General features: G+C 43.5%; 3 protein-coding genes across 3 annotated transcripts; all 3 read left to right on the forward strand.

Moving 5' to 3' along the window:
- The first annotated feature begins 192 nt into the window (after positions 1-192).
- epg-7 (Autophagy-related protein 11 C-terminal domain-containing protein) lies at positions 193-5,747 on the forward strand. The gene is made up of 14 exons (NM_076840.8): positions 193-317; positions 366-437; positions 487-666; positions 714-854; positions 957-1,422; positions 1,478-2,156; positions 2,204-2,317; positions 2,368-2,494; positions 2,544-3,236; positions 3,283-4,142; positions 4,194-4,327; positions 4,741-4,990; positions 5,038-5,181; positions 5,232-5,747. Exons 1-14 carry the CDS (start codon positions 258-260, stop codon positions 5,326-5,328), a joined length of 4,017 nt encoding a protein of 1,338 aa, NP_509241.2. The 5' UTR covers positions 193-257; the 3' UTR covers positions 5,329-5,747.
- Positions 5,748-6,987: 1,240 nt separating this feature from the next.
- C07D8.6 (NADP-dependent oxidoreductase domain-containing protein) lies at positions 6,988-8,259 on the forward strand. The gene is made up of 4 exons (NM_076841.8): positions 6,988-7,257; positions 7,309-7,718; positions 7,766-8,020; positions 8,074-8,259. The coding sequence occupies exons 1-4, from the start codon at positions 7,015-7,017 to the stop codon at positions 8,117-8,119; spliced, it is 954 nt and encodes a 317-aa protein (NP_509242.1). The 5' UTR covers positions 6,988-7,014; the 3' UTR covers positions 8,120-8,259.
- Positions 8,260-9,525: 1,266 nt separating this feature from the next.
- C07D8.5 (NADP-dependent oxidoreductase domain-containing protein) lies at positions 9,526-10,030 on the forward strand (the record flags this gene model as incomplete). Its single annotated transcript, NM_076842.1, has 2 exons — positions 9,526-9,612; positions 9,713-10,030. The coding sequence occupies 2 exons, from the start codon at positions 9,526-9,528 to the stop codon at positions 10,028-10,030; spliced, it is 405 nt and encodes a 134-aa protein (NP_509243.1).
- Positions 10,031-22,720: the final 12,690 nt, after the last annotated feature.

Below are 22,720 nucleotides of genomic sequence, written 5' to 3' on the forward strand. Positions count from 1 at the left end.
CAGAGGAGGGTCTCCGCTCACAAGTCGGCCTCGTTTCTGCCTCTGTACGTCACGTGATTTGCAGCCGCAACACCACATTTGACGCAACATCACACAGTCATTTGCCATATCGACTCTCTTGTTTTTCTGTACTCTCTCTCGCTCATTTATCTCGTTCCAGATTATTTCCCAAAGCCGCTTGTTTTTACTCGATTTCCTCGTTATACCAATTTAATTTTCGACTTTAAAGTTAAGGTTTCAAATTTTTAGATTCAAAAATGATAATGTATCATATATTCTACATGGATAGGGGCCAGGCCATGGTATTTGATTTAAATGTAAGTTTAAAAACCTGGCTATCAACTCATGAAATAGTAAACTTACAGGCAGAAACTACAACATTCAATGTACTACAGGATATGGTATCCAAGGAGGTTGGTCATCGAATCTCTGATCTGGTATGTGTTTTGTCATTTATTGAAGTCAAAACGTGTAACGGATTTGCAGACTTTTCTTGATGAAAGCGGTACTACCCCGGATGGTAACAAAAGTTTGGCAGAGATCAGTACTCTTGGCACTGAAACATCTCCAGTGTACTTTTTTCTAAAATCTGGAAACGAAAGAGAAAACCACAACGGCAGTGATGTGACGTACATTTTTCAGATGATTGACGATGCTGTTGATCAGGTTAGTTGTTTTCAAAACATTTATAAGAAAGCAATCTTGTATTCCAGGCACAATACGTTCTGAAAAATCAGGACCCTCTGAAAATCTACATGGAGCTGCCAGAACGAGCAAAAAACTGTAGAAAAGTCTGCGCAGAGACTTTGCAAATGTGTGCCAGGCTGGTCCAACAGCATAGGTTTTTACATAAGGTAGGATTTCGACAAGAATTTTAATTATCAATATTTATTTGAAAGAATCTTTACCTTTCACGATATTCCAGTTACCAAAATTTACAATGGTAATCGTTTCAGGGTTGGTTGGCGTTGATTAACAATCTGGATATATCTGTCAGCAAAATGGACAAAAGGGGAAAGAAGTTCAAATTGGTACACTCAAAAAGCGAAGAACTCATTGAAAAGTCGGACACACTCCTGTTGAACTATTCCGACGTTGTTGAACAATTACGAAGGATCGAAGTTCCTTCGGAAATTTTTGTGAAACCAGCGTCTTTGATGACTTCCACATCAACTCCAATCAATCCAGACGAAAAATGTACATTGTTTGATTTTATTGCGATGGCTGATCCAGAAGCATCTCTTGATGGTTTACCTGACTTGGTTAATGAGAAGATTCGACAGCTCAAGGAGCAAAATGCTATTAGTGTATATACGAGGCTCCAATCTGTACATGAAACGTCGAAGAATCAAGAGTATCGAGATTTCAAGGGAATTAATAAACGATTTTCTCAGCTTGAGTTTAGTTTGAAAAGCTGTGAAGGTAAGTAAAAACTAGAACTAGGCCTATAACTTAAAATAACAACATATATTTTTAGAAAGAAAAAACTTGGTTCACAAACTAGTCGCTCAAATTTTGGAAACTCCGAAAATCAATGACCAGAATAAGCTACCACCAATTATCGAAGAACACCGTCAATGCATGCTGACTATTTTCGAAAACTTTTCAGAATTTCGAAATATGGTCCGCGTTTTTGATCAGTCAAAACAGGAAATTCTAAAAAATTTGCGAACGAGAATGTCTGGATTTGTGGTTCAAAACTACGATCGATTACGCGTTGTTCTCAACGACATTGTACAGTACGAATACAAAAGCAATGCAGTTCGCATTCACATGGATCTTATTGGTCAGATTCGAGATGCACCGATTCTTTATTCACAGAGTGTTTCGGAAATTGTACGCCGCCGACTTTTGAAAACCGAACTGGAAGAATGGCACACTGATCATTCCACTAAGTGTGCTCAGTTTAGTACCGACGAGGAAAAGAGTCGGGAACAACTTGGACGAAAACTTAAGAAACATTTTCTTCATGCACTTTTCCCAGGACTTTTCGATAACTTGCCTGAGTTTTATGTAAAAGCTCCGTTGGAAAAATATGACACAGATTTACCAAATATTGCAAAAGAGTACATCAAGGATCTACGGGACGCTCTTCCAGAATTGGAACCTTTTCTGAAAGTGACACTGCCAAATGTTGCAAGCAAACTTGCCACAAAGTAAGAAATATATTTTGGGTTTTTGAGAAAATTTGTTTGAGTTTCAGGGGTAGTAAACAGCATCCATCGTTTGGACAGACTCGCGTTGAAAGTTTTCTGACGGATGAACCGATGAGAATGGCTAGATCTCATTTCAACTATTCACCGGCGGCTTGGCTCAGGTACTTAATTAATCTTTTTTTATCTTTTCATTGTAATATTCCAATTTCAGCGAGGATGGAGGAGATTCATCCCCGGTTCCCCAACCGCTGATGTGCCGCTCACCGGAAAATGCTCTTCGCGAGTCACAGTGTCGATCGATTCCATATGTTCCATCGCTTCAGCAGTTGGAGGGACTGGTAACTATTTTATTTCCAATTCTTTATGATTTTTAATTTATGACTTCAGGATGGTCCCGCTCCAGGTTCTTCTGCGCCTATCAGCATTCCGAATTCAACGTCATCTCGTATTAACTTCAAGCAATCTGGACGTCAGCAAAGTTCTCAAGACTTGCATCACGTTGGCTCTGCTGTTTCATCAGACACTTCTTTGCTTGGACACGAGACTCCTGTCAAAATGGAGGACACTGTGTTGATGACAGAAAACAAATCGGAACTGAATCTTGAATCGAATATGAATGACAGTAACGATAGTATCGATTCTCTACTTGACGTTTACGAGCACATTGATTATTCGGCAGAAGATATTCTTCTTGGATTATCGGACCACACAGTCCAATTGGAAGACGCGGTGAAGCGACTCTCCAAAATGCAGAATATCGTTGCGAATATGACACCGAGAAATGAGAAACTGTTCAAATATCTTCATCAAACTGCTCCCCGCGACTTTGAGATAATTATTCATGACGGTGACAAATTGAAAAATCGTGTTAAAGAACTTGGCGAAAGTGTGGAAAGTCTTGAAACAGAGCTAGAAAACAAGAAAAGCACAGAGTCTAATTTGGAGGCAAAACTTGCGGAAATGACAGTTTCTCATAAAAAAGAAATTGAAAATACTCAAGCGGAATGTATAAAGCGAATGTCTGTCGAGTTTGAACTGATGACAGATAGTATGTCAAGGCAGAGCAAAGAGCAAATTGAGGTGAGTTCAATTCAACAAGCGCTGGCATCTTAAAACCATTTTCCAGAGCAAAGATCGTGAAATTGAAGAACTGAAAGCAAAACTGGAGAAGCAGAACATCGCTCATGAGAAAGCACTTCGTAACGATCCGTACTCTGAAGAATATAAACGTACTCTCACAGCTGAAATCCGCGCAGAACTTGAAAAAGAGTTCAAACAACGCATCGAAGTCATCACAAAAGCGGTGGAGTGCAAGAAAGACGAAGCATTTGCACGTCAAGAAAAAACCTTGGAAATTGAAAATAGAGTCTTATCCTCTGAGAATGAGTCAAAGTCAAAGAAACTGGAGGCAATGAATCGTGAGAAGGAGCAGCTGGAGTCGTTGATCCGCCAGATGCCAGAAGGAGAAGTTATACTGGACGAGTTCAATGCTTTGAAAGAAAGTCAACCATCGGCTCAAATCAAAGACAGATTTGCTGCAATTCGATCGAGAATGGAGAGGAGCACCGACGGAAAATGCCTTGACACCAACAAAGTACTTCTCATCGACAATATCCTCAAGGTTCACAAACTTCAGCAATTAGTAAACGAAAGAGAGCAGTATCGAGATGTTATCAAAAGTCAACCAGGAGGTGACCAAGTTTTGCAATTCTTGGAAAACTCTACGCCTACAGTGCCAGTGGATATGGAAGCCTACTTCAACGAGCTCACTAATTTTTCCGGATCATTTGACGAAGCCGGGCGGAAGATTGCCAAGATTCACGAAATTGCAATGGAAACCATTTGGCTTCAAGCACTAGTTCGTGCTAATCTAGGCGGGCCGTCTTTGAGAGACATCTCAGCTGATATCCACAAAGAAAGTTATCAGAAGGATGTAGAAACAGTGACGTCTATTGCGATGATGGATATTTTCATCGACCACGATAGGTAAAATTTTACAACAATTTTGTGTCGATTTCCGCATGTTTACTATTTCAGAGATGAAATCAAGAAACTCACTCGAACATTGCAAATTTGGTTGAATACTAATGTGTCGAGTCTCCGATCCGGTGGAACGTACGCAATCGAAGATTCTCCAAAGATCAGAGAATGTGCTTCCAAATATAAATCAAGTGAGTGTTGAGCATAGTCTGAACTTTCCGCAACATTTCTGGCGCCCTGTAAATTATGTACACTGTACTACAATGCGCTGAACTACACAAGCGCAATAGTGCGCTACCGAGCAAGCGTTCTCTTTTTTTTTTTTTAGCCTGAATCTTTAATTTTATTGACAAAAACAGAATTTCTTGTAGCACATTCACGCAATAGCCTTTTTCAAAAACTTATTATTGGTTAGCTGGCAAACTGAGAATTTAGCGTGTAGGTAATCCTATTAATTTTCGTAAGTAATTCTCCGTGAGAGTATATTTCTAAATTTCAAACAACTTTCAATGCACAGCGGTTGTGCGAAGAAACGGGAAAAAAGTTGTTCTTTGAGTAGTCTGACAAATTGTGAAAAATTGCAGTAACTTAATAATTCTTACAGTGGCTCTCAAAGTTTCCACCTACCAAGGAATGGAGGAAAGTTTCTATCAACCAATGGCAGCCAGCACCATCCAGGTTGCTACTTCTCCATCCGAACTGGAAGTGGAAAGAAGCAGCCAAAACACTATCTGTACACAAACACGCCTATGCCTCCCCGCCATGAATCTTTTGGTGTCAGTTCAAGATATCAAAATTGGTTGTGCGGTTATTGTTATCTGGCACCAGGCACATAACGCTTATGTCATTTTTTGGTGAGTGTTGTGCGGATTTTTATTAAAAAAAAACTATTTTATTCCAGCTCAAGCCCGAATCGTTACTTCGTGAAAGAATCGTCGATTCGTCGTTTGGGAATCAACACACAGAACGCAGCCACTCGCCGCAACTGGATAATTGCGCGAGTTGTTCGTTCTGACAGTTGCTCTATCAAGAAGCCAGTTAACCGGTATGCTCTGATCATTTCTTTTTCTAATTCATATTTATAATTTATTCCAGGTACAACTTGCCAATTGGCACTATCGTCCGTCGCGTTGAGGTGGAAGCTGTGAATATGGATTTTGAAGGGGACTTCAATCATATTTCTATTGCCTGATCCTTTAGCGTTCATTAAAAATTCTGGTCCAAAAATTGTAAATGTCATGTCCCTCTTTTTTTTGTTTCTGAAAAATGTAAATTCCTTTCATAACGTAAGCTTTATACGTTCATGTCCCCTTTACCTCTTTTGTTCTCCCAACTCGTCAGTCTTTTGGGCCCGTCAAAATCTTTTGGTCTTACTGGTACTGTATAGGTATATATTTAATTGTTCATTTTTGAAATGCTGCTTCGTGGTCCAAATAACCTGATACCTTGATATGGATATTTGAAATGAATGTTGCAAATTTAGAATAATTGAAAACCAACAACTATTATTTTTGTTTCAAAGTAAACTATTAATTTCACTGTATTGAATTTCTGTTTGTATATGAACACAATACAAATGCGATAATTTCAGAATTTAAATGAATAAAAAAAGTAAAATCAGAGGAAAAATGGTATCAAAGTCGGAAAACGCACTGATTTTTTATCAAAAAAATATCCTTATAGAAAAATGGAACAATTAAAATTGGTTTTTCCTGTTGTCTCACTTTTGAGTATATTTTCTAACGTTTTTCAAGTAAAACGGATTCAAATTAGAGTTAAAATCACAAAATTCATTTTCAGTGCGATTAAAATCCTGAATCGTTGTTGCGCAGTGTTTTGTTACCCATCCTACACTCTCCCTTTTTTGCCCGCACTCTCTCCACGCGCCTTTTCTTCAAAAATATTGCGCGTCAAATCTGTTATGTGATCTGCATTATGCGCAAACTGTGCAATCACTGCAAGAAAGAGGAAACCGGGAACATTTTTTTGAACGCGGGAACGGAACGGGGCGTGGCTTCCTTGGTCAGTATAAAAGGGAAGAAATCTGGGGCAACTGACATTGTTTTCCATTTTTCCTGCTTATTTTTTCCTTTTTTACGTTGCCGTGACCTCTCTCTCTCTCGCCTATCCTCTCCTTGGCACTCACTTTCCCGGTGCTCATGAATCAAATCATGTTCAAATTAGCTGGTAAAAATGCTGCTTGAAAATAAAATAAAACTAACAGTTCTAGAATGTAGATTGATATCTTACCCTTATCAGTAGACGTTTATAAAATGCGCTTAATTTCGCCTACTACAAACGCACCTCCTAAGTAACACTTTTGAAACACTGAAAATGATACAAATTTCCATTTAAAATTTCGTTATCTCCGAAATACGTCCACGGTGCATGCTTCGAACAATAAAATGTCATCATTTTTTGACCCACAGATTCTCTCTCATTCTCCCCTAACCTCCTGCGTATCATTTATATTTTGCTGGCAAACTATTGCATTTCGGGAACAAGATACACCATTGGTCTCTCTCAAACTGATTCCTACCGACAGCTGCTATCGCTTGATAAAGATGATTTTTTTTGAATATAAATACCGTGAGGCATAAGGTAGATTAAATCAGCGCCCTCAACCCTTTTTTGGAAATAACTTGAATAGTGTCAAGGTTTGTAAGATTTTCATCAGCCCTCCCTCCCCTCTTAGCATTCTCTATTTCTATTTCCGTCTGATCAAATATAGCACAATCGTCTGTTAGTTATCAAACTTTGGACAATTTTATTTGCCGATTTTCTTTTACTCTATACTTTATCACCTCGTTTTGTTCTCAAAAATTTCACATTTCTATTTTTTCAATTTTAGAATCTCCTCAACACTCGGTCCATCACCATGTCTTCCGCAACTGCTTCCATCAAGCTTTCCAACGGAGTTGAGATGCCGGTCATCGGTCTCGGAACCTGGCAGTCAAGCCCCGCCGAAGTCATCACCGCCGTGAAGACCGCCGTCAAAGCTGGCTACCGTCTCATCGATACCGCATCCGTATACCAAAACGAGGAAGCCATCGGAACTGCTATCAAGGAGCTTCTCGAGGAGGGAGTTGTCAAACGTGAGGAGCTGTTCATCACTACTAAGGTTTGCAAAAATAGCATCTTTATATTATTTTATACAAATCCGGTTTTACAGGCTTGGACTCACGAGTTGGCTCCGGGAAAACTGGAGGGTGGACTTCGCGAGTCCCTCAAGAAGCTTCAACTGGAGTACGTCGACTTGTACCTTGCTCACATGCCAGCTGCATTCAACGATGACATGAGCGAGCACATCGCTTCGCCAGTGGAGGACGTCTGGCGTCAGTTTGATGCAGTCTACAAGGCCGGACTTGCCAAGGCTGTCGGTGTCTCCAACTGGAACAACGATCAGATTTCTCGTGCTCTTGCTCTTGGATTGACACCAGTTCACAACTCCCAAGTCGAGCTTCATCTCTACTTCCCACAGCACGACCACGTCGATTTCTGCAAGAAGCACAATATCTCGGTCACTTCCTACGCCACTTTGGGAAGCCCAGGACGTGTCAACTTCACTCTTCCAACTGGACAGTAAGTTTAACAAGTAGCTTGTTCCTTTTCTCAACACCTATTTGCAGGAAATTGGACTGGGCTCCAGCTCCATCCGACCTTCAAGACCAAAATGTGTTGGCTTTGGCTGAGAAAACCCACAAGACTCCAGCCCAGGTGCTCCTCCGCTACGCTCTTGATCGTGGATGCGCAATCCTTCCAAAGTCGATCCAAGAAAATCGCATCAAGGAGAACTTCGAGGTGTTCGACTTCTCTCTCACTGAAGAGGACATTGCCAAGCTCGAGGAGAGCAAGAACTCGCAGCGTCTCTTTCTTCAAGATTTGTAAGTTTATAGGACAAAATGACTGAAACTTTAGTAACCCAACTCTTTTTCAGTATGACCGGACACCCCGAGGATGCCTTTGCTGCTGAGCGCAAGTAGATCACCGTCATCCACAACTGGTTCTTCGTTCATCATTTCAAAGTTCAATTTCCCATTCACATTCGTCACACGTTCTCTTTCCTTTTTGGCATGTATTTCTCAGCATGATTGCTTTATTTCAAAAATAAATACGTTGATCTAAATTTTGAACCCCAAAAAACATCACATAAGTCTGTCATCATCTTTGCCAGCCTGTCAGCCCTACCTTCCTTTTTTCCAGTCGAAAAAAAAACTCGAGTCTCCTACTCTGTGAGATAGTTTGGAAATCCCTAGCTCATCTGCGAGGTTTGGACAGAATTTTTCACAATTTGTGGCTCTTCGCTGTAGAGAATTATGCACAGCTACTTTGATGAGATGCATCCAATAGAGCCTGCAGTCGTTCAACATTATAAGAGCCACCAATTTTCAATTGTGGCGTCACCATATTTTGTCTAATTAAAGACGGCCCTGATTGTGAGACATATTCTGAGTTGTACCGTTTCCCTTCAAAAATAAGAATAAGCAATCAATTTGTTTGGCAAACTCATACTATTCGAGGGCTAATCGTAATATTCATTCGAATTTCTCAAGTTTAAGTTCTTAGAAGGTAAAAAACATAGCGATGAAATATTTTTACAACGCACAAACTTGTTTTCTTCTCAAAATTCTCATATTTTGAAATTTCCATGTAAGTTCTGGTAACTTGAACTTTTTCAATTATGAACCAATGATAAACACTGCAAAGTTTTTTTACGTCCATACAGTTCTAGGGCGGTGTGTGTTGTCATATGTTACATGCTTGATAAGAAATTAATTTGTCAGCAAATCATCAAAACCTAGCTTCATTTTCGTGCCTATAAATGTTTACCGTATACGTATGCTCTATTGGTAACATTAATTTCCAGACACCTTTTCGGCGTAAAACTATTAGAGACTGCAAGATTAATTTTTGATGGCTTGTTGCAAATTTGGGACTTCTAGTTTTACTAGAAGTCTACTAAATTTTACTTTGTGCCTAGAATATTTTCGAAAATTCGGGTACTTGTACCACAAACATATATTTCGGCGTTTTTTTTATGTGAACTATTAAGAAACCCTCGGGAAATGAGATAAATTGTCATTGAAATGTTTAAATTATTGAGGAAATTTTAGACTGCACTACTAATTACTAAAGATGGTTTCGAGTACAATACTAATGCATACACAATATTAATTGAAACTTCATACTAATATGTAAAAAATACACGGTATATTGTTAATTTTATATCTTTCTCGAAACTTTTCTATTTCTCTAATATGCAGTTTTTATTGTAGATTTATTGGACCTCAATTACAGTAGATATCCTGAAAAGTATCGTGCGATGATTTTTTCTATATTTATTCATTTCATAAGACTGTTATAATAATTTGGTCAGAAATATTTCAGAATGCACCAAGCCGGAAACATAAACGATCAAGCTGGACGATCCTCAAATTCTGATGGGAATGCATCGGACGACGGACATCCACCAGCGGTAAGAAAATATTCAAGTGCACTTTTAATGAATAGTCGCCTACCACCTCCTCTAAGTATTGTCGCCTCTGAAAAGCTGACCAACAAATTTTCTACTTCAGCTGACACCAATCTTGTTGAAGTCGTATTTGAAAAATAGTGACGCAAAGTCACATCTGACTCTATCCAATGCACATTCTATGCCAGCGGTTGGACTCGGAACGTGGCAGTCAAATGCAGAAGACGTGATTTCAGCGGTCAAAGCAGCAGTGAAAAATGGATACAGTTTGATCGATACGGCATCTGGCTACAACAACGAAGAATTCATTGGAACTGCTATCAAGGAAGTGATTGCAGAAGGCGTCGTGAAGAGAGAAGACTTGTTCATCACTACAAAGGTACCAAATTTATTCTCTAGCTTACGATTAGTTAGTTTATAGCTTTTTGAAGGCTTTGTTGTGAGATGATCCCATCTCCCAATTATCTGGTACTCTGAGACACTCGCGAATACTCCCATCGTGTTCGCCGTACCAGAAAACCTATAAACCGCTCCTTCCAGTCGCTCTATCTCCCCCTTTCTCTAATCTAACGCGCGCCCTCATTTGAATCTCCCGCCAAGCTCAATGGTCTCGCAGCGAGTGTGCGCCGCGGGTCTCACCGCGCGCGCCCTCCTTGCTCGTCCTATTTCGCTGGCCTAAACTAGTTTCAACTCGACTCCCCTCACTCGTCTCGTCACCGCACCAGCGGCACGTCCTTTCTTTTATAATTCAATTCTTTTATATTTAATCAATTCCCCTAATAGTTTATCACCCGCTTTAGCCGGTTGTACAGCAACCTTCCTACACGGAAGATGCTAACATCCGCTAATGAACACCTGATAACTATTCCCTAATCGACAGTTCCCTTCTCTATTATTCTTAGCTAATAAATGGGGTTTCATGGTAATATCATTCGTTACTCGTTCACACCGCTTATCCTCCTCTTCGCTCGGCACTCTGCAACCGCCAGTTCTCTCTTAGACTCTTCTTCCGGCTTGACCCCAGTTGCGGCTCCCCAACCCGCTACACTGGGCGGTCAACATGGTGCATTGACCGAACCACCCCAGAGCTCCTAGTGACTCTGGAGTGGAATCGAGCCGTTGGGAAAGAGAGAGCTGTGTGCCCAGAACTAGAGTAGGAAAAAGTAGGATCTGAACGGAAACGTGTGATCTGCCAGGACCTCTAATTTATTAGCGTCCGCTTCACGTTACTGCTTAATCTGGATCCCCCGGAGGAAGATCTTGATCACCTTCGGAGAAACCCCCCTCGGGGCCGCGGAGGCGATTTAATATCCCCGGAGGGACCAAGCGATAACTGTAATGACGAAGAGGTTCATGGACGATTCGCTTCCGCTTCACTTTACTGCTCAATCTGGATCCCCCGGAGGAGAGGAGATCTTGATCACCTTCGGAGAAACCCCACTCGGGGCCGCGGAGGCGATTTAATATCCCCGGAGGGACCAAGCGATAACTGTAATGACGAAGAGGTTCATGGACGATTCGCTTCCGCTTCACTTTACTGCTCAATCTGGATCCCCCGGAGGAGAGGAGATCTTGATCACCTTCGGAGAAACCCCACTCGGGGCCGCGGAGGCGATTTAATATCCCCGGAGGGACCAAGCGGTAACGGTAATGACGAAGAGGTGCGTGGACGACGACAGGACGCTAGCCAAGTTCGAGATATTATCTTTCGAGATATTCTCCTTCGGCTGCTGCTGCTTCTTGGCTCATGACGACGACGGGTCACTTGCTGGCCAACTTCGGGACATCTTCTCTTCGGAGAACCACTGCCCGCTGTTGGCCCACCGGGACGACGGGACGCTGGCCAATTTCGTGATCTTCTCCTTCATCCGCTTTTGGCTCTTGGCTCATGACAACGATCGGGATACTGACCAGCCGCTGCACACTTTCCGTCATCCGCTGGTCTCCAATCGGCTTCGACTCGGAATCCCCCGCGATTAAGGTACATTTCTTGGCCATTTCTTCGACCGCACGATTTTCTTCTACTCCCAGCCAAAAATTTACTTGGCGGGCGAGAAAAACGCATCGAAAAAATAGAGACCGAATAAAGAAATGACACACATATCGTTCGGGATATCCAGAACATGAAGCAGATCACCCCCTTCGTTGATCATCGAAACTCCTCTCTCTCTCTACGACACGACTTTGAATCTAAGCATCTTGACGTTTTCTTCTAGGGGGTTTCGTTCAGCATCTGCCTGCAAATACACCGGGTGCCATGCAATGTCAAATTCATCCAAAAAATTATTTACTCCCACAGATTCTAAATCATGGGCGAGAGAATTACATGAAATTTTGAGATGGCGAACGCACCTTTAAACGATCCTGATGATCAAGTTTCAAAACCGACGTCTTTCGATTCGACCAGCATTTAAACCTGCAATAGCAGCAATTATTTGCTGACGAATCACTCTTCATCTCTCCTTATTCGACTACGCGTCATTTGGACCCACTAAGCTCATAAGATATCCAAAATGGCAGCACAAGTAATTCAGAATTTGATCATTATTCGGAAGACAGCTAAAATGCGTTTTGCACTTAATGACGAATCTATCTTCTCCCTTTTTTCAATTTTTTCAGGCACTGATACAGGTTCACTGAGCTCAGGAAGTGACCAATCGTGTAGATTCCGGAATTAAAATACGCGTGGCTGAAGGAATCTGCATGCATTGACGCTCCCCAGAGTTTTGACGAATCCAGTCGGAGCCCATCCTTTCATCTAGTTGAGCGGTTTCTATTTACCCTTGAGCTGACTTCTCGTTGACTATTTTTCCCCAAAAATCTGTGACGAAACGCATCTGTGACAACTCTCACTAAATTCAGTGATTTTCCACCTCATATGGAGAAAATTATTGAAGAAATTGTTATCAAAATGTGATTTCAATTTAATTTTAACCAGAAAAAGTCAATTTTATCCGGAAATACTCCGATACACGCTGAAAACTCCTTAAAATTCCACTGAACCACCTCTCGAAACGATTGAAATTCAAATTTTGCGCGGGTTACGGTAGGCGGCGGTGTTTGCACAGAGTACGCAGAGTGAACATTAGTCTGAGGTCCCACCGAAATTCACACGAATTTTGGGATTTTTTGGGATTTCTACGGATTTTTGATTCATTTTAGCTCATTTTTTGTGTTTTCTCCTCTGTTTTTTCGAAACTTTTCGCAATGTTTTTTGTTTTTTCAATTGATCTCTTGAATATTCATCGTGAATTACAGTAAACAGCCGGATCCCACCGAGAATGAGAAGCTCACACAGCAATACAGGACTCCCTCCTCTTCCAACAACCGCTCAGCTCCCACTTGTAAGATTTTTCGTTGAAAATATTATTATCATTCAATTTAAAAAAGCTTATCTCACACTGAGAGACAGTCACCCTGATCTCTCAACCACGAATTTATCTCCAAAAGCCCGGCAGCCCCGGAGCACAGGGGATGAATTCAAACAACGAGTAAATTGGTTCTCGATCTGTGCTGGCTGGTACAGATCTGCCAAATGAGATTTGAAATTAACAATTTCACTCGTTACCGCAAATACATATAAAAAATTTTTTTTTTCAAAGTTTCGTAATAATTTTGGATACATCCCTTTTGAGATTAGTTATTTTATCGAAAATGATGATTAAACTTAAGTCACAAAAAAGACGGACCGAGCACAGCCTCTCTGTTTTTCACTCTGCTTAAATTAATTATCCATATACCTTTTGTTTGCTTATGCTTAAATCTCTCACATCTCACAACATCTTCTATAAAAACTCTGGTTTTACGAACGTTCTATTTTCTAGATGGAAGTGCCCACAACCGTCCCACAAAACTGAGGAAAAGGATTAGCCAACCGCTTCTCCCGAATCTCTTTGCGACGATCTCGGCCTACTTGCACGGGGAAGGAAAACATCCGAAAGACATCATCCGCTCAAGACACACTTGAGAGGTCAGTGACTTTTATTGAAGAAACACGATCTACAACAGAAAACGAAGAATTTTTGATATTAGAAAATGTTTTAAAAGAAATAAAAAATGATTTCGAAGGTTATGGTAGTGACTTCACAATTGCTGAGCACACTCAGTGAATGGAAACGCCATCAAACCACGAGGATCTCCTAATTTCTCAAGAAACGGCCCTAATAATCAAAAATTAATTCATTTCTTTTCCAGAGATCACCGAAATGTGCAGCAAGGTGCAAGTGACCGTGGAAGAATCCAAGCTGAAAGTGGATAGTTGAGACAAGTCATCATCCGCTACCACCATAGCATCTCTCCACTACATCTGCGAAGCAATCGCAAACATACAGGGCATCAGCGACTTGCTACCAACCACTCGACCTAGATAAACGACTTGGATGATTGCAACAGGGACCGGGATGCTGTACGAGCCTCCCTCGAGGACTTCATCACTCGCTGTACCCGGAACACGTGTTCCTCCGTGACTGTTCACGCTGTTGGAATTTTCCACGAAGTTCCATAGCGATGACAACGCAGAGAATCCACGCGATTCTGCACTCAGAAAAGGAGTCATGGATTGGGCTAGAGGTCAAGACAACTGGACTGAGCATTAAGCAGGCTGGATGGAGTACTATCCAAGCCAACAACCGCTAACTTGCCCATGTATCAGCATCCGGATCTCACCAACCGCTCTTCATGACCGCCGCGAACAATGCATTATCCGAAAGCTGTTTCAACTCTCCACAATCATCCTGATTTTCGGAACTTGAGTTATCCCGCTGAGGAAATGCAAACGCTCGTCATCAATCTCGAACAACTGGTTCGGCATCCGCTTCACTCATCACAATAATAACAATGGCTTATCATCAACTGGCTCACAATCCTCAAATTTCGAAACAACACTCAAATGGATCAATTGCCCGGACGCTAAAAGGAGGATTTCAGTGCGCAAGGATTATGAGGCGAGTTTAATTTTTTTTATTCTTTAGTCAAGGTATTGAAAGTTGTAAAGATGACCGAAAAACCGTAAACAACGCAACCCCAAACTTTCTTTTCGAAAAGAATAAGGACTCCGAACCCCCAACCAGAAAAATCTTACTGGTTTACAGGTATAGGGGCGCGGAACACAATAGACTAATGTAGACAACATCTGCTTTAGACCTAAACCCTTCATTCTCTCTAGAACTGTATCGTTTTGGCGTGGCTCAACATGCTTACATATTTTCCACGTCTACTATAACTATTCATCACCCGCTTAAAATAAAATTATTGAAACTCGTCCGTCCTATCCGCCAAAAAATTCTCCAAAAAAGCCAGAGGCTCAGTTCCATCCTAAATTTTTCAAAAAATTTTCCAAATAAATAAACCCTTTACGAGTAGTCTTATCATTCCTTCAATCTCCTTCAAAAAATGAGTTTAGATACTCAATAATTATCTTTATCAATTCTCAATTGTAAATTTAAAAAAGGGGGTGAAAGGCACCAGCCTACTTGTATCGAAACCTAAATCAATTTAATTTCCTGAAGCATCTCAAACAATTCGGAGCCGTGTTAATCACCTCCAGAAACTTAAAAGATGCCCTCACAATGGAAATTAAAACATAAACAACAAATAAATTATTATCTTTTGGAAAAGAAAAAAGTAGCACATCCGCTCTTTTTTCAAACAAAATTTCTTAGACAATCTCACCTACATTTCCACAAAAGGTTCTCAAAATTTTTGGAATCTCACTAGTGAATATAGGAAGTATCTCAAAAAAGAAATTACAAAAATAATAATTACAACAGTTTCTTGCTCTTTGGAGAAGTGAGCAATACAGCCGCTTCTTAAAAAGAGATAAATATGAGTAACTTTTCTTATACGTCTAAAGACTGTTTTAATTAACACGTACACACTTAGACTAATAGAGAAAATGCCATAATAAAGAAACTACAACAAAACTTAAAATCTAAAAAAGATTCTTCACAATTTCTTGTGTAGTAGTGACATGGTAATACATACACTTCTAACATTAACACGAAATCACAAGAATCTAATCAAATAAATAAAAAGTTTCTTCGACATAAGAGCAGATACCATCCGCTTTTATACAAAAGTTTCTTCCCAACAATGACTCAAATAAGACTGAAGGATCGTTCGAAACATCTGAAGACTTAAGAAGACATTAGGAATTAACTCAAACAAGAATTTTTTAAACCTAAACCCCCGGAGAGAACTCACCTAATCGGAATAAGTGCTCACATGACACTTATATTCGTTAAAAAGTAATCACAAGGGAAATCACATAAAATTTTAAATTATATAAATCCTTTAAAAATAATTTTTTATCACGAAGAGGTTACCAACCGCTTCAACTACAAGTTTCTTATGGTTTACTCACCACGAATAATTGAGATCAGACTCCAATTAACACAAAGAGCATTCCAAAGAATCACAAAAAAAAACGGGTTGCGACAGCAACCTTTGCTGGTTAATAAAAACTTAGTTTAGTAATACAAGGTTACTAGGAATTCTGAGGCTAGTCTACGTCTTCTTAACTCTCGATCATTCAATGATACCACTGAGCTGACACGCGAAAAAGCTGTTATTCGAACTCAAAGAATGTTTATTATACCACGTGATCACTTAGCGCACAGTCAGAGTGGCAGAATGACACCGGCTATCAAGTAGACATCCGTGCTGACTACGACTTTAGGACGTCGACATCCTATGACCGCTAGTTCAGAACATAATACAAACATCCTTCGAATTCGATTCCTTCCTCATATCACCATCCGCTTCGACACGACTTTGAATCTGACCATCTTGACGTTTTTTTCTAGGGGGTCTCGTTCAGCATCTGCCAGTAAATACACCGGGTGCCATGCTATCTCAAAACTCATCCTAAAAATTCTTTACTCCCAACAGATTCTAAATCATGGGCGAGAGAATTACATGAAATTTTGGGATGGCGAACGCACCTTTAAACGATCCTGATGACCAATTTTCAAAGCTGACGTCAAATCAAAGTAAGATAGTGGTAATCAGGAACAGTAGTTGAGAAGACATAATAGGAAGACAAACTGACAAAACTCCAGAACATCCAAAAACCTCAGTAAAATTAAACTAGACCGGTGAGAAGTCCACGAGTATGGTATGAGCTAGCGTAACAAATTTTAGAACAAATACGTTCCACGTCACCGATTACCCTATCGGTGGCTACAAAAACAATATTTGACTCTCCAAAAAATTTAAGCGCATAGTTTCCACCACAACTCACGAATCCACTAATTAACCAACAACAACAAAAAAAAAAAAACCTACTTACCTAGCCTTGATCAAGCTGTGGTCGCCGGTCTCGCCTTGAGCGATTCCTTACCCTTAAATGGGCGCCGGTTTCTCTTTGAGCGATTCCTTACCCTTAAATGGGCGCCGGTTTCGCTTTGAGCGATTCCTTACCCTTAAATGGGCGCCGGTTTCGCTTAGAGCGATTCCTTACCCTTAAATGGGCGCCGGTTTCGCTTAGAGCGATTCCTTACCCTTAAATGGGCGCCGGTTTCGCTTAGAGCGATTCCTTACCCTTAAATGGGCGCCGGTTTCTCTTTGAGCGATTCCTTACCCTTAAATGGGCGCCGGTTTCGCTTAGAGCGATTCCTTACCCTTAAATGGGCGCCGGTTTCGCTTTGAGCGATTCCTTACCCTTAAATGGGCGCCGGTTTCGCTTTGAGCGATTCCTTACCCTTAAATGGGCGCCGGTTTCGCTTAGAGCGATTCCTTACCCTTAAATGGGCGCCGGTTTCGCTTAGAGCGATTCCTTACCCTTAAATGGGCGCCGGTTTCGCTTAGAGCGATTCCTTACCCTTAAATGGGCGCCGGTTTCGCTTAGAGCGATTCCTTACCCTTAAATGGGCGCCGGTTTCGCTTAGAGCGATTCCTTACCCTTAAATGGGCGCCGGTTTCGCTTAGAGCGATTCCTTACCCTTAAATGGGCGCCGGTTTCTCTTTGAGCGATTCCTTACCCTTAAATGGGCGCCGGTTTCGCTTAGAGCGATTCCTTACCCTTAAATGGGCGCCGGTTTCGCTTAGAGCGATTCCTTACCCTTAAATGGGCGCCGGTTTCGCTTAGAGCGATTCCTTACCCTTAAATGGGCGCCGGTTTCGCTTAGAGCGATTCCTTACCCTTAAATGGGCGCCGGTTTCGCTTTGAGCGATTCCTTACCCTTAAATGGGCGCCGGTTTCGCTTTGAGCGATTCCTTACCCTTAAATGGGCGCCGGTTTCGCTTTGAGCGAGTCCTTACCCTTAAATGGGCGCCGGTCTCGCTTAGAGCGATTCCTTACCCTTAAATGGGCGCCGGTTTCGCTTTGAGCGATTCCTTACCCTTAAATGGGCGCCGGTTTCGCTTTGAGCGAGTCATTACCCTTAAATGGGCGCCGGTCTCGCTTAGAGCGATTCCTTACCCTTAAATGGGCGCCGGTTTCGCTTTGAGCGATTCCTTACCCTTAAATGGGCGCCGGTTTCGCTTTGAGCGATTCCTTACCCTTAAATGGGCGCCGGTCTCGCTTTGAGCGAGTCATTACCCTTAAATGGGCGCCGGTTTCGCTTAGAGCGATTCCTTACCCTTAAATGGGCGCCGGTTTCGCTTAGAGCGATTCCTTACCCTTAAATGGGCGCCGGTTTCTCTTTGAGCGATTCCTTACCCTTAAATGGGCGCCGGTTTCGCTTTGAGCGATTCCTTACCCTTAAATGGGCGCCGGTTTCGCTTTGAGCGATTCCTTACCCTTAAATGGGCGCCGGTTTCGCTTTGAGCGATTCCTTACCCTTAAATGGGCGCCGGTTTCTCTTTGAGCGATTCCTTACCCTTAAATGGGCGCCGGTTTCTCTTTGAGCGATTCCTTACCCTTAAATGGGCGCCGGTTTCGCTTTGAGCGATTCCTTACCCTTAAATGGGCGCCGGTTTCGCTTTGAGCGATTCATTACCCTTAAATGGGCGCCGGTTTCGCTTAGAGCGATTCCTTACCCTTAAATGGGCGCCGGTTTCGCTTTGAGCGATTCCTTACCCTTAAATGGGCGCCGGTTTCGCTTAGAGCGATTCCTTACCCTTAAATGGGCGCCGGTTTCGCTTAGAGCGATTCCTTACCCTTAAATGGGCGCCGGTTTCGCTTAGAGCGATTCCTTACCCTTAAATGGGCGCCGGTTTCGCTTAGAGCGATTCCTTACCCTTAAATGGGCGCCGGTTTCGCTTAGAGCGATTCCTTACCCTTAAATGGGCGCCGGTTTCTCTTTGAGCGATTCCTTACCCTTAAATGGGCGCCGGTTTCGCTTTGAGCGATTCCTTACCCTTAAATGGGCGCCGGTTTCGCTTAGAGCGATTCCTTACCCTTAAATGGGCGCCGGTTTCGCTTAGAGCGATTCCTTACCCTTAAATGGGCGCCGGTTTCGCTTAGAGCGATTCCTTACCCTTAAATGGGCGCCGGTTTCTCTTAGAGCGATTCCTTACCCTTAAATGGGCGCCGGTTTCGCTTAGAGCGATTCCTTACCCTTAAATGGGCGCCGGTTTCGCTTAGAGCGATTCCTTACCCTTAAATGGGCGCCGGTTTCGCTTAGAGCGATTCCTTACCCTTAAATGGGCGCCGGTTTCGCTTAGAGCGATTCCTTACCCTTAAATGGGCGCCGGTTTCGCTTAGAGCGATTCCTTACCCTTAAATGGGCGCCGGTTTCGCTTTGAGCGATTCCTTACCCTTAAATGGGCGCCGGTTTCGCTTTGAGCGATTCCTTACCCTTAAATGGGCGCCGGTTTCGCTTAGAGCGATTCCTTACCCTTAAATGGGCGCCGGTTTCGCTTAGAGCGATTCCTTACCCTTAAATGGGCGCCGGTTTCGCTTAGAGCGATTCCTTACCCTTAAATGGGCGCCGGTTTCGCTTAGAGCGATTCCTTACCCTTAAATGGGCGCCGGTTTCGCTTAGAGCGATTCCTTACCCTTAAATGGGCGCCGGTTTCGCTTTGAGCGATTCCTTACCCTTAAATGGGCGCCGGTTTCGCTTAGAGCGATTCCTTACCCTTAAATGGGCGCCGGTTTCGCTTAGAGCGATTCCTTACCCTTAAATGGGCGCCGGTTTCGCTTAGAGCGATTCCTTACCCTTAAATGGGCGCCGGTTTCGCTTAGAGCGATTCCTTACCCTTAAATGGGCGCCGGTTTCGCTTAGAGCGATTCCTTACCCTTAAATGGGCGCCGGTTTCTCTTTGAGCGATTCCTTACCCTTAAATGGGCGCCGGTTTCGCTTTGAGCGATTCCTTACCCTTAAATGGGCGCCGGTTTCTCTTTGAGCGATTCCTTACCCTTAAATGGGCGCCGGTCTCGCTTTGAGCGAGTCATTACCCTTAAATGGGCGCCGGTCTCGCCTTGAGCGACTCCTTACCCTTAAATGGGCGCCGGTCTCGCCTTGAGCGATTCCTTACCCTTAAATGGGCGCCGGTTTCTCTTTGAGCGATTCCTTACCCTTAAATGGGCGCCGGTTTCGCTTTGAGCGATTCCTTACCCTTAAATGGGCGCCGGTTTCTCTTTGAGCGATTCCTTACCCTTAAATGGGCGCCGGTTTCGCTTTGAGCGATTCCTTACCCTTAAATGGGCGCCGGTTTCGCTTAGAGCGATTCCTTACCCTTAAATGGGCGCCGGTTTCGCTTTGAGCGATTCCTTACCCTTAAATGGGCGCCGGTTTCGCTTAGAGCGATTCCTTACCCTTAAATGGGCGCCGGTTTCTCTTTGAGCGATTCCTTACCCTTAAATGGGCGCCGGTTTCGCTTAGAGCGATTCCTTACCCTTAAATGGGCGCCGGTTTCGCTTAGAGCGATTCCTTACCCTTAAATGGGCGCCGGTTTCTCTTTGAGCGATTCCTTACCCTTAAATGGGCGCCGGTTTCGCTTTGAGCGATTCCTTACCCTTAAATGGGCGCCGGTTTCGCTTTGAGCGATTCCTTACCCTTAAATGGGCGCCGGTTTCGCTTTGAGCGATTCCTTACCCTTAAATGGGCGCCGGTTTCGCTTTGAGCGATTCCTTACCCTTAAATGGGCGCCGGTTTCGCTTTGAGCGATTCCTTACCCTTAAATGGGCGCCGGTTTCGCTTTGAGCGATTCCTTACCCTTAAATGGGCGCCGGTTTCTCTTTGAGCGATTCCTTACCCTTAAATGGGCGCCGGTTTCGCTTTGAGCGATTCCTTACCCTTAAATGGGCGCCGGTTTCGCTTAGAGCGATTCCTTACCCTTAAATGGGCGCCGGTTTCGCTTTGAGCGATTCCTTACCCTTAAATGGGCGCCGGTTTCGCTTAGAGCGATTCCTTACCCTTAAATGGGCGCCGGTTTCTCTTTGAGCGATTCCTTACCCTTAAATGGGCGCCGGTTTCGCTTAGAGCGATTCCTTACCCTTAAATGGGCGCCGGTTTCGCTTAGAGCGATTCCTTACCCTTAAATGGGCGCCGGTTTCTCTTTGAGCGATTCCTTACCCTTAAATGGGCGCCGGTTTCGCTTAGAGCGATTCCTTACCCTTAAATGGGCGCCGGTTTCTCTTTGAGCGATTCCTTACCCTTAAATGGGCGCCGGTTTCGCTTTGAGCGATTCCTTACCCTTAAATGGGCGCCGGTTTCGCTTAGAGCGATTCCTTACCCTTAAATGGGCGCCGGTTTCGCTTTGAGCGATTCCTTACCCTTAAATGGGCGCCGGTTTCGCTTAGAGCGATTCCTTACCCTTAAATGGGCGCCGGTTTCGCTTAGAGCGATTCCTTACCCTTAAATGGGCGCCGGTTTCTCTTTGAGCGATTCCTTACCCTTAAATGGGCGCCGGTTTCGCTTAGAGCGATTCCTTACCCTTAAATGGGCGCCGGTTTCTCTTTGAGCGATTCCTTACCCTTAAATGGGCGCCGGTTTCGCTTTGAGCGATTCCTTACCCTTAAATGGGCGCCGGTATCGCTTTGAGCGAGTCATTACCCTTAAATGGGCGCCGGTTTCGCTTAGAGCGATTCCTTACCCTTAAATGGGCGCCGGTTTCGCTTTGAGCGATTCCTTACCCTTAAATGGGCGCCGGTCTCGCTTTGAGCGAGTCATTACCCTTAAATGGGCGCCGGTTTCGCTTAGAGCGATTCCTTACCCTTAAATGGGCGCCGGTTTCTCTTTGAGCGATTCCTTACCCTTAAATGGGCGCCGGTTTCGCTTTGAGCGATTCCTTACCCTTAAATGGGCGCCGGTTTCGCTTTGAGCGATTCCTTACCCTTAAATGGGCGCCGGTTTCGCTTAGAGCGATTCCTTACCCTTAAATGGGCGCCGGTTTCGCTTTGAGCGATTCCTTACCCTTAAATGGGCGCCGGTTTCGCTTAGAGCGATTCCTTACCCTTAAATGGGCGCCGGTTTCGCTTAGAGCGATTCCTTACCCTTAAATGGGCGCCGGTTTCTCTTTGAGCGATTCCTTACCCTTAAATGGGCGCCGGTTTCGCTTAGAGCGATTCCTTACCCTTAAATGGGCGCCGGTTTCTCTTTGAGCGATTCCTTACCCTTAAATGGGCGCCGGTTTCGCTTTGAGCGATTCCTTACCCTTAAATGGGCGCCGGTTTCGCTTAGAGCGATTCCTTACCCTTAAATGGGCGCCGGTTTCGCTTTGAGCGATTCCTTACCCTTAAATGGGCGCCGGTTTCGCTTAGAGCGATTCCTTACCCTTAAATGGGCGCCGGTTTCTCTTTGAGCGATTCCTTACCCTTAAATGGGCGCCGGTTTCGCTTAGAGCGATTCCTTACCCTTAAATGGGCGCCGGTTTCGCTTAGAGCGATTCCTTACCCTTAAATGGGCGCCGGTTTCTCTTTGAGCGATTCCTTACCCTTAAATGGGCGCCGGTTTCGCTTTGAGCGATTCCTTACCCTTAAATGGGCGCCGGTTTCGCTTTGAGCGATTCCTTACCCTTAAATGGGCGCCGGTTTCGCTTAGAGCGATTCCTTACCCTTAAATGGGCGCCGGTTTCGCTTTGAGCGATTCCTTACCCTTAAATGGGCGCCGGTCTCGCTTTGAGCGATTCCTTACCCTTAAATGGGCGCCGGTTTCGCTTTGAGCGATTCCTTACCCTTAAATGGGCGCCGGTTTCGCTTTGAGCGATTCCTTACCCTTAAATGGGC

This window comes from Caenorhabditis elegans, chromosome X (assembly GCF_000002985.6).
Source record: "Caenorhabditis elegans chromosome X".
Classification (NCBI taxonomy): domain Eukaryota; kingdom Metazoa; phylum Nematoda; class Chromadorea; order Rhabditida; family Rhabditidae; genus Caenorhabditis; species Caenorhabditis elegans.